The sequence below is a fragment of the Ceratina calcarata genome, unplaced genomic scaffold (assembly GCF_001652005.2).
Source record: "Ceratina calcarata isolate Rehan_Ccalc_2016 unplaced genomic scaffold, ASM165200v1 scaffold569.2, whole genome shotgun sequence".
NCBI classification, from domain to species: domain Eukaryota; kingdom Metazoa; phylum Arthropoda; class Insecta; order Hymenoptera; family Apidae; genus Ceratina; species Ceratina calcarata.
The window spans coordinates 159,759-178,547 of NW_017176894.1; the positions used below are offsets into that span (position 1 = coordinate 159,759).

At 38.7% G+C, this 18,789-nt stretch overlaps 2 protein-coding genes across 6 annotated transcripts; one reads left to right on the top strand and one right to left on the bottom strand.

The window, feature by feature from the left end:
• Nucleotides 1-83: 83 nt before the first annotated feature.
• On the bottom strand, nucleotides 84-15,801 carry LPCAT (lysophosphatidylcholine acyltransferase). 5 transcript variants are annotated; one of them, XR_003389709.1, is made up of 12 exons: nucleotides 15,316-15,796; nucleotides 8,784-8,929; nucleotides 5,592-5,809; nucleotides 3,573-3,685; nucleotides 3,327-3,481; nucleotides 3,089-3,226; nucleotides 2,418-2,543; nucleotides 2,187-2,334; nucleotides 2,012-2,110; nucleotides 1,803-1,947; nucleotides 1,389-1,721; nucleotides 84-1,308 (listed from the first exon to the last, which is right to left on the bottom strand). XR_003389709.1 is itself a non-coding variant. In XM_026817301.1 (11 exons), the coding sequence occupies exons 1-11, from the start codon at nucleotides 15,439-15,441 to the stop codon at nucleotides 1,636-1,638; spliced, it is 1,497 nt and encodes a 498-aa protein (XP_026673102.1). In that variant the 5' UTR covers nucleotides 15,442-15,801; the 3' UTR covers nucleotides 84-1,635. The 5 variants fall into 5 exon arrangements, 4 of the variants coding, with proteins under 4 accessions (XP_026673102.1, XP_017887578.1, XP_017887577.1 ...); XM_026817301.1 differs by lacking the exon at nucleotides 5,592-5,809 and adding an exon at nucleotides 4,049-4,263 and having other exon boundaries at nucleotides 84-1,721; nucleotides 15,316-15,801; XM_018032089.2 differs by lacking the exon at nucleotides 1,389-1,721 and having other exon boundaries at nucleotides 15,316-15,799.
• Nucleotides 15,802-16,076: 275 nt separating this feature from the next.
• LOC108629420 (uncharacterized) lies at nucleotides 16,077-18,047 on the top strand. The gene is made up of 5 exons (XM_018032068.2): nucleotides 16,077-17,129; nucleotides 17,264-17,399; nucleotides 17,513-17,670; nucleotides 17,765-17,877; nucleotides 17,937-18,047. Exons 1-5 carry the CDS (start codon nucleotides 16,984-16,986, stop codon nucleotides 17,981-17,983), a joined length of 600 nt encoding a protein of 199 aa, XP_017887557.1. The 5' UTR covers nucleotides 16,077-16,983; the 3' UTR covers nucleotides 17,984-18,047.
• Nucleotides 18,048-18,789: the final 742 nt, after the last annotated feature.

The following is an 18,789-nucleotide window of genomic DNA, read 5'->3' on the forward strand; positions in this document are numbered from 1 at the left end:
ACTATTAAAAAAAAAGATCGGTTGTGATTATTCAACATTGAATGCCTTTCATGGACAATTTGATTTTGTATCAACATTTGATATTACGAAGAAAAGCAGTCTTTATTTTGTGTCACGTCCAATAATTTTTTGTAATACGATAGATCTGTTACATTTAACATGTGTGTATATTTGTACTTAAATCTAATCGATGATACTGTTCTTCTCACATTAAGCGGAATAACAAAATTAATCAAATTTAGTTAAAATAGACGATATCTTGTAAGAATATTTTATTGTATCTATATATAGTATATACAATTACGTATTCTCCCTTATATACATATATATTGGCATACAATATATGTATATAATGTAAACATACATGCACATGTGCGTGTATGCGTATGCACACGACCGTTCAGCTTCATCAGCATAGTATCTGTTCACAACAAAACGTATCGTCATTATTCTCGTATACGCATACATACAGATGTACATACACACGTGTATATGTATCTCATGTTTATTAAATATTAAATACTGTGGTATGTATTATTACCGTGCAAAGAATAAATTTTGTAATATATTTATTCTAAATGCAGTGTCCTAAACATGTTCCGTTTCCTTAGACATATTAGAAACTCCAATTTCTCAGTTTTGCCACGCACACGCTTCGTTAGAACACGCGAAATATTCGATAGCCTTCGAATTTATTTAATCGGTAGGACCCTGAGCAATCTAGATAATTCTATGACTAATTTTTTTTCTGTTTTCTGCGGACGACTCGTCCGTCTTGATTCGCTTACACGCGGAGGGTAATACCTGCGTCAGCTTACGTCTAAGAAACCTTCTTGGTGTAATACTATTTACATGACTTTGAATTTCAATAATGACGCTTTGGGTAAGGAAAGAAGGAAAGTTTCATAATTCAACGCGAGTAACGGCAGGAGAGACGAGCATGTGTATTCGTGTCAAAGAAAGTTCATATGCATAATATTTCTCCTTAATGTCTTGAAATAAAAGAAAATATATATCACAATTACATTCGTATGCGTGTGAGTCGAGTGATGAATAAAAAATAAGATCTTTTCTCTCTCTCTCTCTCTCTCTCTCTCTCTCTCTGTGTTTCTATAAACAATACACGTTTGCAATACGAAATCTCATATCAAAGAACAGCGCGATATAAAAATTGAAACCTTCGTAAGTGAAAGTAATTATGTACGTACCTCGTGGCAAATTAAAACATTAGAATAATTAATTAAATTAATAAATAGATATTCTTCTCTCTCCTTTCTGGTTTCTTCTAACTTCGGGTCCCAACGTTCCCTACGAAAATTGACTCCGTTCATACAAACGTACATGAACGCCAATACAGCGATTCGTTCAAGTAACGAAATTCTTTTTACAATTATATCGATCTCCTCGTTCCGTTTATCTTTCATTCTCACGAAGACGGTCACCTTATCTTGCTTCGTCAACGATATAATAATACTAAATAAAAATGGCTGTCTATTCGTTGATAGGGTAGTACTATTAGCAAGAATGACAACAGTTTTATACGGGACTGACGCATGTTTGGTTGAGAAGCGGCCGGTCATAGGTACGGCGAGTCCTGTATCTTCGATGAGCTTGGAACGAGTGGATGAAATAATCTCAAATATTTTTTTTCCTCGTTTCGGTACTACCGGCGAATATATGAGCGTATTCTGCTCTTGCTGCCAGCGCGGCTAGCACGAATTCTACTCAAAATAAATAAAAATAATTAGCAAAACAGCATTTTTCCCCGACTTATAAAAATAATGTGTCTGAATGAAACTTACCGAAGTTCACTGTCGTGTCGGAGGGATCGATCTTCGAATTTTGAAAAATCTTATCAGACTCTTCCGCCGACATGTTTAACGACAACTTTAAAGCTTTCCTTAGCTCCAATTTATCGATACACGATAACGTTTTAGTACCGCATACCTGTGGATTATGAGTAAATAATATAAGTATTAAACAAACAACACATATCTTTATTAGCCCTTACCTCGAATGCAGTTTCAATTTTATCTAATTCCGAGTTTGCGTTTTTCGTCGCTAATACTGTGAATAAATATTCCTCCAAATCAATTTTACCCGTTGCTTCCTGAAATTGTTTAAAAGTATTAAAAGAAGAATTCTTACACGCATATCACTATTAATACTGATATAAGAATATTTACTCTATCGTGTATTCGGAAGAGTTGTTGAGTAGCAGGCTCTTTCTCGTCTATTCTGAGGATCTGCGCGAACTCGTGCAGGTCAACTTCGTCGCTAAATCTCTCGGTTTTCTTCTGCACCAATTCCTCCTCTGTCTTAGCGGATCCCAAACTGAGAATATTAGAAATTATACATTATTCTAAAATGCATTAATGTCCATTTTGATTGCACGTTAAGATCTTATAAAGACGTACCCGAGTTTGTTTCGCAGTTTGTGAGCTTCGACTATAATGGATGCTCGGGGTATGTGTAGCTGGTGTGCTTTGGTAATGATTCGGCAATCATCGTAAGTGTAATCGGAAACTGGGATTTGAAGTGCTCTAAAAGATAAATTGGAAAAGATTTCATCCATAATATTATCCTTCGCGAATCACTTAAGGATGTATTCGCTATACAGTCAATCCCAAAAGTTTATGCACTTTAGAAACGCATTTTTTAAAAAGAAATCAGACGTCGGAAGAAGGATGCTCATAATAAACAACAAAAAAAAATTTTCGATTTTTCCGAGATTTTTCCAAGGGGTACCCCTTCAATTTCTTCCAAATTTTCGTTTTTGGCCAATAACTTCCAAACCGTTGGACATACGGAAAAGTTGCATATGACCTTTCTTGTAGAGGACGACGAGATCTACAATTTCCATGTAAAAAATTTTTCTTCTATCGTCAATATTTAATTGGATATTTCCTCCTATACTTTTTAGCACGTAGCTATTTATTATTAGCATTGTTCTTCCGACGTCTGATTTCTTTTTAATTATAGGGAATGAGTTTTTCTAATGTACATAAACTTTTGGGATTGACTGTATAGCCAATACATCCTTAAAGTGCTCCGAGGTGATCATCGACATTTAATGAAATGCACTCACTCTGCCATGAGTCGTCGCACGTTGTTCGCGTAAAGCTTAGGATCTGTTTTCTCGGCTTCGCTCGGTTTGTAGACGGGGAGGAACTCTATTTCGCAACTGCTATTCAGTTGAGTTAGCGTAAGCCACAATAACTTCAACCTGAAGTCATACAATTTGCGTCAAGTGGCATTTTGATCGAAGACTCGACCAAGGAGAGCAGGTGTCGAGTTAAACGAAAGCCTTAGAGTAAAATGCTTACGCTCCAGGACCTTCCCAAGTCCACGTGACGGTGTCCAATTTATTCGGATACCTAATGCAGACAGGTTGAACAGGGACACCGGGATAGAATGCACCTGATTTGAATGTAATTAGGCACGATCGATTTGTACAAGTACCTTCGGGGAAAATCATCACCTACCATGGAGAATTATTAGTTTAATCAGTTTTTCCTGACAGATGTTCCAAGATAACAGCCACCATCCGTTCACATTCTAATCTTATTTACCTGTGGCCAGTCCTCCTTCGACGTAGCCCTTTCGATAATTTCCTTAATCGTATTTTGCCGGGAATTAGGATCTTCCCTCCAAACATAGACCGGTTGCGTATAATTGATAAGTTCTGCGGATGTATTACACATAAATTAATGAAAATCTCTTAGATCACGCTTTTGTCGATCGCTACGTTAAACAGCAATAGTCATCAAGTTTTATTTAATTATACTCGTAATGAAGTGTTCAATTTTTGAATGGATACCACGTTTTGATAAGAAGCTCAGAGTCACACGTATCGTGGTGAATGGGATTCCTCGCAATTAATGCCTAAACGATGAGTTTCTTCGACGATTATCGATTGGTCAAACAATCGTCGTTACGGAAGTATAGCAAGAGAACGTCGAGTTAGTAGACGGTGGGTATTGTTTGCTGGGTTGGTTAATCATAGGAAGCAGGTATGTACGTAATCGTTTCAGTAATTGGCACATACTTCCGATGAACGGGTTCAGTCCCGATTCCCGTCTTACGATGATCGAAGGAAACCCGGTTATGTAGACGATCCCTCCGTCCATGAAGGTCGAATGGGGCGCAACCACCAGGATCGGCGCCTCCGCCCTCGTAGCTTGCCTTCCGCGAACCACGATTCTCATTCCTCCAGCTTGGTACGTCAGCCGGCCCATAAAACACAGCCAGGGCACTATTTTGCTGCAGGTTTCAATCGATCATGGTTAAAGGTTCCCCCGTACACGAACCAGCATGATACGGCGATGACAAAATACGATGTCCACTTCTGTCACGAATTAAATCGCGTTTATGATTTTTCACGTGAATCGTAGATATCGTATATTGCCACCTGATCAAATCTTCGTCGGACAGTCCTCGAATCGCTAGTGTGTCGGGGCCTTAAAGGCTGCCTCAGTATCAGGACGGTGAAATTTAGTTGTTCCGATATTCTACACCTGACAAACTTTAGGACGTTCGCGCATCGAATGCAGCGTCCCTTTACAGTTGATTAATTCAACTTTCCAGTTCGATAGTCGCAAGACGCTGCTGGTTCGATTGAAGTAATTGGCACTTAATAGTAGCGCTGGCAAATTGGCGTTCGATCTCTGAACGGGGAGTCTGAAGCGACTCTAATTAAAGATAATGATAGAATAAAATGAAAAGTTCAGCGTTGATAATTTTAGAACGCGCGGAGTTTACTTTTCTTAATATAAACTTTGTAAGCGTAGTACGGTGCCTCTGAATAGACGCGGACGTCGTTGTTAACGGAGTTAACGGCACGGGCAATTTCTTATCGGCTACGTAGCGTGGTTCCAATGGTAGAAAAATTCCGCCACCGGTTTATATTTGCACAAGAGTGAAACTTCATTGCTTCAGAGCCACGTGACATCGCGCCGGTGTACTGTTAGCGAGAAAGTTTACGCGGCCGCGGGTTTATCATACCACGCAATTTCTGTATATCGCACACCTCGCTGATGGATTTTTTTCCGTCTCGTAAACGGGCCGAAATATGCGCCGGGTTTCGTAAGTTCAATGAATAAATGTATTGCGACAAATTCCTCTTCCCCGAAACGAGTCAATTACCGAGCGTATCGAGTTTCGTAATTGCTTTAAAACATGGAAGAAGAGAAGACTGGAGAGAAGAGAGAGAAGGAAGAACAGGAAGAAGTACGAAATGAATTCAGGAAGCGACCGGTAAGCAAAAGTGTGTTACTTTGAAACTTTTAATTGAAGAATCGTAATACTTCGCTTATCCAGAATGTTAAACAGCGTCAGTTAATAGCATAGGTATGAACCTTGTTCAAAAGTTAGTAACAACATAGGTACTCCCATTCACCACATACATATTCTTGTTAGACTGGCAGACATTGAAGCTATATATTTGTCTTCAGATTTAAAATTATGTGCACATTGCAATATTATATTCGTTCTTGATTGGTGTATTGGCCAACATAATTTCCAAATTTTTGCCGTATGGGACACAGAGCGATATTTAACAAAATGTTGAGCAACAGTAGGAGGAGACCTACTTCCGAAAAAAGGAATTTTCCCGGTCTCCGCTTTGGCAACGATGCTTGGTCCGCCGAGGTACACGACCGGGAGCGCGTCGAAGAAGCTCGAATGCGGGGCTAGGGCTAACACCGGCGCGTCCTTCGACTCCGCTTTACGACCCTTCACCTTCAGCTGATGAAATCCTCCGCAGATGAACAACGCTCGCATCATCCAGCAGATCACAATTCGCATGTCTCTGTTTTATTTTTTACATCTTTGTCTCAAGTATATATTTCAACTGTACCGTGTCACAAACTGTACGAATTACAACACTACTCTACGTCATGCGATTTTTGCCTTTACATTTAACATTCATGGTGTACATCGATACATTTGTTATGGAATACACAAAACAACAAGACTAAAATAAAATGCTAATTACTTTTTGCGATGGCCTTTTCTTTAATCTACAGTTTATATAAGGACAAATAATTTTCATGATTAGACTGATTGTAGTTGACTCACGTGATTACTTGTATAATCATAGTGTTTGACGCAAAGAGCAATAGTCCGCGAAGATATCGGCATTTGTTATGGAATACAAAAAAACAGCAAGACTCTAAAATAAAATGCTAATTACTTTTTGCGATGGCCTTTTCTTTAATCTACAGTTTATATAAGGACAAATAATTTTCATGATTAGACTGATTGTAGTTGACTCACGTGATTACTTGTATAATCATAGTGTTTGACGCAAAGAGCAATAGTCCGCGAAGATATCGGCATTTGTTATGGAATACAAAAAAACAGCAAGACTCTAAAATAAAATGCTAATTACTTTTTGCGATGGCCTTTTCTTTAATCTACAGTTTATATAAGTATCAGTAACAAATAATTTTCATGATTATGCTGATTGTAGTTGACTCAAATGATTATTTGTATAATATAGTGTTTGATGCAAAGAATTCTACTTTTGTTTAGATACGAAACAGCCGTGAACCGTGAGATACTACCCTTAAGGCGAAGCACTAGTCCGCGAAGATATTGAGTCGTTAAATTATTCATCGACAACTAGGAAAGACCATGTGCATGGATACGGGAAATTGTTATCGATTATTGTATGAATAAACAAAACCGTGGCGAGCACTTCTCTGAATTGAACTTTGCGAAGAACATTGAGTCAGCGAAGTTTTATACAACATTTTTACATCACGAATCTAATCTAATTTCTAATCAATGTACGATAGACGTATTACATCTATTAAAAGCTTAACGTTTCCATTTAACAATAAGAAATACCAAGTACGTGAGACAAGACGTGCGAAGTGGAAACAGATGGGACAATCGTTATGATGCGACGAGCATACATTTGCATGCAAACGATTTTGCCATTAACATCTACCGTCTGTATTTATTATTCTAAACAATGTTTACGCGTGAAAGTATTGACCGTAGCTCCGTGACACACATTTGGTTACAGAAATCAAACGAAACCTACATCTCAGTTTTATTATTAACACGAGAAATTAATATTCAACTTTAAGTAATTAAATCTTGAAATCGGATTCTAGAAAAGAGAAGATAAATTAAACATGTTTCCCGTCTACACACGTTTTCTCTTACTGCAAATATTTAGTATTTACGCGAAATGCATCATACAGTTGTTACAAAAAGTACATATTTACTCGACGTATTCTTTTCGTTAGATATATTTGATGTCAGATGCAGGGAGTTCTGTTGCAAAATAAAGAATCGAGAGACATTGTGCACACTAGTAATTCTCGGTGCACATATGTCTATTTAAACATCCATTTCCGACTTCATCTTTCGAGTGTAATCACTGAATTTGCATCTCATCCAAATAGCGAGCGATCGACTATACTTCTGCCAGCAAGTGTGCAGAGCCGAACCTTTCTACCTCTCTAAGCAAAACTTTTCAATCCGTCGTTGCCTCTTAGGAAATCCGTTCGGCTTTTCAGCGAGCAACCCGGTTCGGTGAAAATCACCGAGATTAAGATCGCCGTTTCTGGTTCTAAACGCGATCGGACCCGCGCGAGCACTCGCGCCGATTAAATGTCGCCCGGCGATCACCGAAAAGATCATACACGGGAAAGCCAGGCGAGCATTGTAAATTCCATCGATTCGAGGCCCGGCGCGAGTAGACGGACGCGAACTACTTGTCTGACGCATACTTTCTCCCGTTACTTATTCTTTTTATGCTATCTATCTCTCGACTCGTTTCTTTGCCGCGGTCATTCACGCTCTCTCCCCACTGGACATCATCTTCAGCACGTCTCAAGGTATGTCAGAGATAAAATTCTTCGACTGATGTCCGGTGATCTAGTCATTTCGATACTCGCAAACACCGTTTTTTGGATTACTTCAGAATTTCCTGCATCCGAACGGTTTAATATATTCGGTTTGTGAAAAGATTTCTATATTTTCAGACAGGGAAACATGAGACCAGCGATACAAATTTTGCATCCTACCAATCGTTTTTAATTAACGACGATTTCTTTGACCGTTTAAGATCCTCCTCTTGTCCTACTAAAGTGTTTCGTTTATTTTCTGCGACAGCAATTTCGAATATGGATGAAGATTCAAGCTATTAATATTAATGCATGGTTTCCCTAGTCGTCACTTATTCACGTTGTACATTTATTCAAACTCCTACTTTTTCTACTCTTTAAAACTGGCCTTGCCGCATCGTCATTGATGGCCGAACGTGAATCTAATTCTCGACACAAGGTTAACGAAAGTTGTAAGGAACATAATAAATGCAACGCAGATAACTAACCTGGCGGTATGGATTATTTACGACCGATAGGAACGAAAAGTAAAAGTAGGTGCCTATAATTAGCAGGGACAATGCGATCGATTTTCAAAAGCAGGCGGAAGTGGGAAGGAATTCGCGATTTAGCATACAGAGGAATTCGATACGCAGAACGTGAGACGAACGCACAAAATATAATGACTCGTACAATTTTCCATAGACCTTCTATAGTAATTTTAACGTTCGAAAGAATTTTTTTTACGCTTGTTCGATACCTTCTCCTGTTTCCTGATACATGAAAAGGCGAAAATAGCTGCAAGCAAGTCATTATGCTTCATGCTTGTGGACAGTTTAGACAGGCAAAAGCTTTGAAGACGAAGAATAAGGAGACGCATAAGCCAGAGGGGGGATGCGAGAGACAAAGGGGTAAGATAATGGGCCGATATACATATCTTACCGTCGCCACCCTTTCAGAGGTGCCTTGCGAAGATCTTCCTCGGACAAGCCAAGGAGACCTAGACAAGCCAAGAGCCAAGCCATGATCACCAGTGCCGTAATTGCAGCCAGTCTGAACGGCAGTAGAGCCACAGTCAGGAATGCCGTCTGAAACATGAAACACTTCCGTTTCACCAACTGGCTATCAACGTACGATGCAGGAAACAAGGAGCAGCGAACTGCGAAATGTTATCGAAGACGTTCGAACGCTATAAAACAAGCGACGTGTCATCATTTTATTTTAACACTAAATCTACCGACATTTTATATGTACCTATTTCTACCGATGGCGATTAAATGACCGCTTTTTAAATAAACATTATATTCTTTTCCAGTTGATTATAGATAATACAGAATTTAGCATAGGCAATAAAACACAAAATAATTATCATATAATAATTAAATAATATGTTAGATATTCGGACTGATATTCAGATAGATTCGTTCTTCCCAAAGAGTCTGGGGTAAGTGCCGTTTCTCACAGTCCTTTTACCAGAAGGTCTCGTTACCTTCCCCATTACGTGGCCAGACCCTCAAAATCTTTTTCATAAACATCCAACATCGTGGCTTCAAACAATAGTCACGAATTCTCGGAATTCTCCATGCTGTCATCGACACCCATTAGCTATCGATATCTCTATGCACAATGTAAGTGGTCAGTTGACCGCTCTGGTAGGTTTAGTGTTATAAATTATAGACGATTTATCAGTAGTTGATAATAATTTTATTCCTTTTAATTTTTAAGATATGTCTAGACGTCTAGACCGAGCAGGATATCAAAATCTACTGATATCTGTATTACATTTTTAATATCCGTACCATAGCTTGTTAAAATAATCTCTAATTATGCTAACGTAACCGTGTGATATTGTGTAATCGTCGGCTGCAGCTTAATTATTGCGACTATGATAACAAAGTACCTGACAAATAATAATTATGTAAAAAAAATACATGTTGTCTCGTAACTAAAAATAACTGTTTAGAAACTAGAATACACGTTCTATGAAAACAGTTCAAGTAAAGTACATAAACGTGTCCCGTTATTTTCTAAACTGTAGTCTACATTTCTTTTCGATTGTACATCAAAGCGAAGGAACTTCCTTACTTGGCTACCTGAAGCTGCCTGCTCGTGTCACTTTTGGTTGTCGTTATTGGTGACTTGAAGTGAGTGGAGGATCTAGAAGTTTTTCGCCGATAGAATCAGCGAAACCTTGATCAGCAAGATGTGCACCTCGCTCGGCGGACAATACGCGAGGCCACACAATATTTGGGCCAACAGTTTGCTAAGCTGTTATCATCATTCTCGTACGCGCAATCTATGTTAGAAACGACTATTAACTCTTATCTGTATAAAAAAATGCAGAGCGTGCAACGGGCGCCGGTAATTAAATACTAAACGCGATTATCTTTTGTTGAATTATTTATAAATACAGATAACACAAATGAATCTTATGTTTAATATAACGCGTTTATCAAACGAGACTATTATACCAATCAATTATCTATGACTGTTCATTAATGGGGGCTTAGGTCATAAACATTGCACGGTCGGGGTTCGTTTTTTCTGATTAGGACCGAAAATATTCTTAAGATAGTCATCAGATCACCTAAATGAACACTATTCGAGATAATCACGAAATTTTCTAGAACAATTCTAAATAGAGAATGATAAAAAATAGAATAAAAATCACTTATAGAGAACAAATGTTTGGAGACAAAAAGAGTTGATGAGAGGTGTAAAAATTCGATTTCACCGGATGAGCTGTTCGTTCTCGGTCAGCACCTACTTTTTTCTTCAATGGGCCAAGGTTACAGGGATGGGAGAGGATTTAGGATGCTGATTAGCCGGGACGTCAGGCGAAGAGGAAAGGAGCGGGATGCAGAAGCGTAGAAGTGAACGCTTGCTGGGAAAAAAGAGAAACGAGTACCGTTCGGACGTTCCGTTAGACTCCATCACCTGTTAACTTTATTTCGTACACATACACTGACCACACGGACGCGTATTTACATAACACGCACACAGCTGTCGTTCAAGATCGAGGCCACGACCGAGTAATCCTTTCGATACTACGAATAACTAACATAAGAAATGAACCTTATTCTTTTTCTAGTCTAGAAGAAAGTTCTATTCCCGCGCGGACTATTTTGGTAAACTATGCTCCACACATTCATTTCTAATCTAATGTTCATCGCAAGAAGCCTCGAATTTTTTTGTAGAAAATAGAAATACTGTTCTTAGGATGTTAGAAATGTTATTTGAGAATGTCTCATAATTTAGTAATGTGTTTTACGTCTTTCAGGTATTTACGCGGATGTGTAAAATTAAAAATGCAATGGTAAAATTGTTCAAGTAATAAATGTAGCACCTGCCAGTTTCCTCGTCCCCCTTTCTACTTGAAAACTTGTAACATTTTCAAGAGAACAAAATCATGAATTTTTAAGACTAAAAATTATTAACCAAAGGTATAATTTTCGACAAGTGGCTCATTCAATATTTTCTTCTCATAAAGCCAATGAGAGTGTAGAGTAAAAGTCGATGTTATTGGAGAAAGTAAACTTGTAGTTGCTTTGATCGCAGTGCACCTCGATATACAAACTACAAATCTGGATATTATTTTCTTAAAAGTAATTCACCGATCGGCCAGTTAAGAATTGAGATTATCAGCCAGTCGGTTAATCAGCAAACTCTTGATAATACTGTTCATTTTTTATTCAGTATCTCGGAACGGAATTCGAATTCTGGAAAGTCAACTTATGCGAAACCTTGGGCAAATATTTTTTCAGGTGCACCGGTTTCGTCTTTCAACTGGTAAAAACTTAAAGATATTTTTAAATGAGGTACTAAATGAAGGGCGCGTCATTTTAAACGATTTAAAGTTTAAACGAACACTCGTTGAAGGATGAGAATTCGGTTTGAACCGAGTGATATGCAGACTGATCGCTGCGTTTATTAAAACAACTATTAGTATTCGAGGAGAGCGAGTGCGTACGTAAGCTTTCGTTCGCGTACTTTCAATGAACTTTTCAATGTCGCCTTCTACAAGATTTAGAAGGCCGTTTCATTGAGCATCAGTGCTCGCGTGTTAAAGAGACGGTAGATCCGTGAACGAGTCACGAATTTAATTTGTCGCGTGTACAATATTATGTGCATTAATGAACTCGGCAGCGACCTATGTAGGTATTTGGGCTGACGGACAAAAATTGTGTCAAGGCTCTTCAGCACAAGGGTGAAGGAGGGCGAGACACGTGATTTAAACGCGAGAATTTCGAAGTGTACGTGTATTGACAACGAGCTTTTTATATCTCGGCTACCAAGCTACGTGCATACGAAATTTTTTTTTTCTATATTTCTTTACATCACGGTGAATTAACACGTAAAATGAGACGTAGAATTTTTGTATCAGAGCATCCTTTCACATAATTTTCATGAGACAGAGGGAAAAAAATCGAAGCCCATTCTTTTTTCTTTTTTCCATGTAAAGAATACGTTCTCCGCGGAGTACGTTTTCTACGTATGTACTTATGACCCACATTGCGTGTCGGCGAAAGACTTGCTCTTCTCCCAGTGAAAATTGACGAGGATTGTTTTTCTAGTCGTTCCACATCGCTCATTTTCTTTAGGTCGCGGCACTGCTCGGTTTTTTGTACGAAAATTTGTCAATGCGTTTACGCGATAATACGACTTTTATACGCCCGGTCCTTTCATTCGTACAAAAGTCGACTTTCCTTTTTTTTTTCTTAAACAGAAAAGTGTCCCTCGCGAGGGAAATTGAACGAGGTGTGAGGTAAAAGTAATTACGTTGAAATATCCTCTTTATGCGTGCAGATTTATTTTTTAAATGAAGTGACTGTAAGTACACGATGAACGCGATTTAACGTGTCACCGTCAGATCTTCTCGTAATAGTTAAACAGATTTCCGTGCCACACAAAGGGATGGTTTAGAAGGCTTCGAAATTCAATAGGCGTTAGATAAGTACGCGTCGTCTCAGCAGTTCGTTACTTCAAGAAATTCACTGAATAATCTTCGAATAAAAATCATTGACAATAAATATATTACAAACGTATAGTCTAAATTCTCCAATGAATGAACGCTAATATTACTCGGTATTACGAACTTGTTCATTTTTAACGATGTAAAGCACTTTAAATTTCCATTGCAACATCATCTTTTCGTACTTTCAAGTTCCATAATTGTTCTTTAAAATACGTTATATAATACCACTGCAGTGATCACAGAAAGATCAATGACTGGTCACGTGTTTATATAAAAATTGAAATTTGTATTTTGCAATTTCTTTATGACTCGTTACCTCGAGTTGCACCAGATCCGGTATGTTCAGTTCAAACGGAGAAAGTCTGGCTCGCAGGTACGCATGATCTGTCGTTTAACGATGCCAAGAAATACTCTAAGTTGAATTAATACTCCTTAGACGAAACTCGAAAGTGAAGTTGAGCAAATTCATTAGAAGTGATAACAGAACATGATCCATTTAATAGCATTACATAAAAATCATGTACTCCGATCCACGTTCATCATATATACATACATACATATACGTATAGATTCAATGATATTATGAAACGTGAGCTAATACATTGTACTAGGAACGTAATAATAGGAAGTTTTTCTTATAGCTAGAACATTACATAAAATACGATAATGCGTTTAGATTCTCCTCTGAATATTCATTTTTACGATTATTATTGTGCAATCTGTACAGTTTCCGAGCGTGGAAGGAAATTCTATCTCCGGTAACGCGCGTACAGTTGGTCTGGTCATCAGTCGAACCTCTTTTTATTATTACACTCGAGCAACAAATGCGTTCACCGCAAGAAGTGCGGCATGCGATTTATGATTGAGTCATATGCGTGTTGCAATTTTACTTAACACGTGCATCAAAACGGTACCTGAATACGAACGAGCAAAAAATTTTTAGCTTCTATACTCTTCGTTTTAAATATATGACACACGTTAGACAAACATCTAAAGGAAAATATATGAATGGTCAATGATTTTAGTTAATACTTGATACGTAAAAACGTTGCCCCTTCGATTTTAAGTTACATAAGAAGCAAATCCGAAACGCGCTTTCCAGTGTCACGGAACGATCTTGAAATGCCCTGTGGAATCCTAATGTTGAATACGGTTTGAAAAGCGGAGAGGAAACAGGATTGAAACGAACTAGGATAAAAAGTTGACGCGATCTTTTCCGAGCCGCTTCATCCCTGACAAACGCGCAGTATACGTGCGATTCGACAATGACGAGGGAGCAGCGATGCGCGCATCAAACGGTACGCAGGCACGCTTTCGAGACTCTCCTATTCAGAGGATGCATTTCGTGATGCGTTTTAAGTTGTGCGGCTGCACGCACCGCCGTTGCTACATAGAAAACGTATATTAATTAGCTCGGTGAAAAAAAAGAAATGGTTCTATCATTGCGCCAAGCCCGAATGATCGCGTGGACTGTCCGTCGAATAAAATTATTTTACGCTCCATAAAATTTGATTACAGAAATACTTGAAATTCTTAAGTTCAGAATTATTATTTCCGGGAAAATGTTTTTCAATTTTGTTTAATACAGTGAAATTAGAGTAAATTGATGGAAATGTACCACATGCGGCTAATTAAGAATGCGGAATTTAATCGGAATACGACGCGCAATTACGTATTCACCGGATGTTCCATATTCGCGGACTGTATTACCAGCGTCCCTAAAATATGTTATGACAATATTAACTTATAAGACTCCTCGACTACAGCCGATGATCAAATGTTTTTTATAATCTCCCCACTGACTGCAGAATTTTGTTTCTGTAGAATTTTCAATTTTACAGCGACAGTTTTCATCAAAAAATGTATTGATCCAGATGGTTTGAACCGTGAGAAAACCAAAACATTTACTGCGCTACGTATCGGCGCTACGTAATTGTTCAAACAATTTCGTAAATTCGAATTTCGTGGTATATGCAGGTCTTCGACGTAGACAGGAAGTGATGATAATAATAAATTGAATTACGAATGTCGAAACCTTTTACGTAGACTGTGTTAGTTTCTTATGTTCACAGCACAATAGAGAGTGTCAATGGATTTTCATCGGCGGTTTCCAGATCGAAAACTAATCTTTGCGTCGCAGCAGCGAGCGGTCCGAACTTTACGTAACTGTCCACGATGATAGCAACCCCCGCTCGTGGCCCGAATAAAAGAAAGCCGCATGAGGTCGGACGGTCACGAATATGTGCTGCACAAAGAAAGTTCACCGGCAAAAATTCGTTCTATTTTTACGATCAGACAATGCGATCAAGTTCATCCGTATAGATAGACCCGGAAGAGGGTCTGTGTATGCGCATGTGGCACGGGTCGTCGAGAACCAGCGGAAAGTTGTTGCAGCGATCAAAACTCCCCGCCCCGCCCGTAGACCGTATTTGGGTGGACCGCGTGAACATCGATCTCAGAAAAATCATTTCTTCCGGTTGCATTCCTGGAGCTACTGACCTTGAGCTTGTCGTAGGTTGTGTCGAGCTCGAGACGATGCACGAAGGGGTTCAGGATGTCAGCGCCGAGGGATGCAGCGTCCACGTCCTCGTGCTTGTTCTGCATCTTCCCGTTGGTCTCATCCATATTTCCTCGCAGCGTGAACGAACGGAGCGCGTGAGAAGGACGAAGAGGTCGAAAATAAAGAGACGTACGGCCGAGGGTTGAAACGGGGCGACAATCGCGTGTCGTATGTGTCACACACACTGCTGGCCGCGAAACGTCGATACGTATCGGCAGCTGCGAAACGTTACGGCGATTCGATCTCTCCCTGGCACTGTGTACTTACTACTGTTTCTAATTACGTACGAGCCGGGAGTTGAAAAAAAACGACGAGGAACAAAAAAAAAATGGGGGAGCTACCGGATCAATCGCAGCGAGACATGATTGCGCACGAAAGGGTTGTCGGTCGATGATCTACTGTGCTTGCAGTCGGCTCACGAAACGGCCAAACGTTCTCCCGACTCAACAGTTACCGGACCCCACCGAGACCGCCGGGGATACCGTCCGTCGACTGCGTGCGCACCGTGCCGTCTAGTCGAAAGTTCCTTCGGCCGTTTCCGACGTATCATACCCGTAAGAGCGAAGTGGCACGAGGAAGCGGAGCTAGGCCCGATTATACGAGGTGTCTCGTTTTGAATCGATCCCGCGAACGCGTTTCACAGCTTTTACAGTAACCAGAAATGCGTGGAATCATTTCACGCAACGTCTTCATCCCGTCATCTTCTCATTTTCACCAGTAAACATATTTATAAATATCTGTTACGTCTTATGGACTCGCGTGTTCACGGAGATCAATATTAACTGAACATAATGCAAAAGAATCTATGATAGAACAAACATCTTTAACTTTGTTGCTGTTCTCCTTGACCGAAAAAAACATTTGTTCGATTACGTGGCTGTAAGCTTCTCGTTCTATAGAAAGGATATTAATACTTAAACAGTAACTAGTCAAGGAAGAAGATGAAAAGCCTTGTATATAAAAATAATGGAAAACGTCTTTAGTTCTTTTCGTTTAAAAGTCGTATAAGTTCTCTTGACCGGACGTTAAATTTCACAGCTATTTTGCACTTCTGTTTCGATGCAAATTTTGCCTCTCCTGAGAATTGGAGAACTGAAAGCTTCTTAAATGAAGTCCCAACTCGTTATTATCAATAACGCAGGTAATTGATGTGAAGTATTCTTCACATAAATAGTAAAAGTCAATAGTCAACGATCATTCTATGTTGCAAAGCACCAGTTCTTGTCCGTAGAAAAAGTCAATACTGCCAATGTACTCGCTCCGATATTACTATAAAGTCTACAGAAGCACTCCATATTACCCTTTCATCTTTGTAATTCATATTGTGTACTTTATACCTGTGAAACTGCTCTCGAAAATAAAGTTTCTAAAGATATTGGAATAACGTGATGAAAGAAACAGTATGAATACTCTTCGTGTTTCATTTTTTAATTATTAAAAGAGAGCCGTTTTTGTCATACTGAGATTATTTGTCTGACAATAACTTAAATCAATGATTTCTCTTTGAAATCTTATTTTACTTTGTATTTAAGCAAACCAGCGCACTCTGCTTTGTACAAACAGAACACGATTTATACGTGTGGTTCAAGAGTTAACCTACAAGCACGATGGCAAAAGAGCTGCATAAATGTTTGATTAATTACTTCTCGCAATTAGAGAAAGTAGATTGCAAATGGAAGGAACTGGCCAAGGAAGCTGATCGACCTCTACAAGCTTTGAAGAATCAATCGGAACAACTCCGCCTCGTCATAAGGTAACATCAACTTTCTACTTTTTTTCACGAACTCTCTGCACGTCGAACATTAAGAGGAGAAACTAGATGCATAAATCCGAGTCACCGAGGACGGAATTTCGCTTGACCTACCGTCAGATGTCATTCTGTTGCAGCGAGGGGGTCACTGATGCAGAGCTCTGTAAAATCGACGAAGTGTACGAGAGATTGATTTTTAAAATTCTTATGGGGATCGACAGCGAACTCGGTCTACTTCTAAACATTTTAACGCTTTTCAATAATATAAATCAAGTAAATAAAATTAATCCTGATCCCTTCTAATCCTTCACGAAAAATAGGTTTTTCTATTTTTAGCATAATTATTCGATAGCACGATAACAATTTTTAAATAAATACCACTTTAGGATTTAAGAAATCGTTTAATAAACTTGGAGGACGCTCGGAGCAATGTCTCATTAGACGACGAAACAGTGAGGGAATTAATCAATGGCACGCCTGAAAGACCGCGATTAAACTTGCTTTTAGAATGGGCAATCGACGCCTTCACTCACTACCATGGACTGTATCCTTTGATTGGTACCGCGTGACTTAATGAACATTGCTCTTTTCTCTGTTCTTTATCTATTATGACGTTTTCAACCTTACAAAGTCTTTAGATACCTCGCGATCAACGAGAACATAAAGAAGTTTAATTACAAAGACGCGGAAACGATAGAAAATTTAATCAAGTCGTTCGTCGAGGATCGGTTTAAAAGAGACCGGATCGATCGTAAGTACTTAATTAGCATTTCAATTGATTACCAATTTTATCGTCAATTTGCATTTCAGGTATACTCGCCTTCACACAATTCTTAAAAAAAGAAACTGTGCATTAAGAAATTTCCCTCGTCGAATCTTTATAAGTTATGTAATTAAAACAAATAAAAATATTTTATGTTATTTCTTGTTCTACTATTTTTATCCTCTCTCTGCTCTCGCGAACGATAGAATCCACAAAGAGCTACGATTATACAATTCTCGACGATGAAACAGGTAGTCAAGTAGTTTAAGTCATTATGTAAGCCGACGCTCGCAAGCGGTATAATGTGCTTGTCTGACTAAAGACAGGTTTATCTACTGAAACAGTGAATAAGCCTCTTTCGTCTCCGAGTGACGCCAATACGAGCGTAGTATCCTATAAGAATTTCTGCTATTAATTAACGATCTTTGATTCTCTATTAATAACCGGAAATTTCAATTAAAACTTCAATAACTATTGTATTCCACTTCCTTTTCATAATGAGGATACTGCTACGGAAGCGTATCGAACTATAGATTCGTTCGATTTCAGACAAATATATATTCTAATAATACATTTGATCCCTACTACTAACAAACATAGAACCTAATTGCTCATTCAAGTGGAAGCACCGTCGTTCAATCGTAATAAGCGTTAACTCGAAACAATATTAATGGTGATTTCATAACTCTGAGATTCACCTTATTCGTACCCATAGCAGGAACGATTAATAACCAAAGGAAGTATTTATTGAAATGGAACATTTACGTAAAATATATAAAAGTCAAGCTTGAAAAAAATTGGGTAGCTCGACAAAACCGAGTAGTTCGACAAAAATCCAGCTGCTTGATGCAAACCGAGTAGTTCAAATATATGAGGGGGTAGAAACCATAATGGACTAAA

Bases quoted from the DNA above. Each gene is read 5' to 3' on its own strand.
- LPCAT (XM_018032088.2), bottom strand. From the start codon at position 15,441: ATGGATGAGACCAACGGGAAGATGCAGAACAAGCACGAGGACGTGGAC. The intron at 5,810-8,783 runs GTAAGATATGTA...AAAATAAAACAG, and splicing joins CCTCTGAAAGGGTGGCGACG to AGACATGCGAATTGTGATCT. The intron at 2,111-2,186 runs GTAAATATTCTT...AAACAATTTCAG, and splicing joins TCTTCCGAATACACGATAGA to GAAGCAACGGGTAAAATTGA.
- LOC108629420 (XM_018032068.2), top strand. From the start codon at position 16,984: ATGGCAAAAGAGCTGCATAAATGTTTGATTAATTACTTCTCGCAATTA. The intron at 17,400-17,512 runs GTAAATAAAATT...ATACCACTTTAG, and splicing joins TTTTCAATAATATAAATCAA to GATTTAAGAAATCGTTTAAT. The intron at 17,878-17,936 runs GTAAGTACTTAA...TTTGCATTTCAG, and splicing joins TAAAAGAGACCGGATCGATC to GTATACTCGCCTTCACACAA.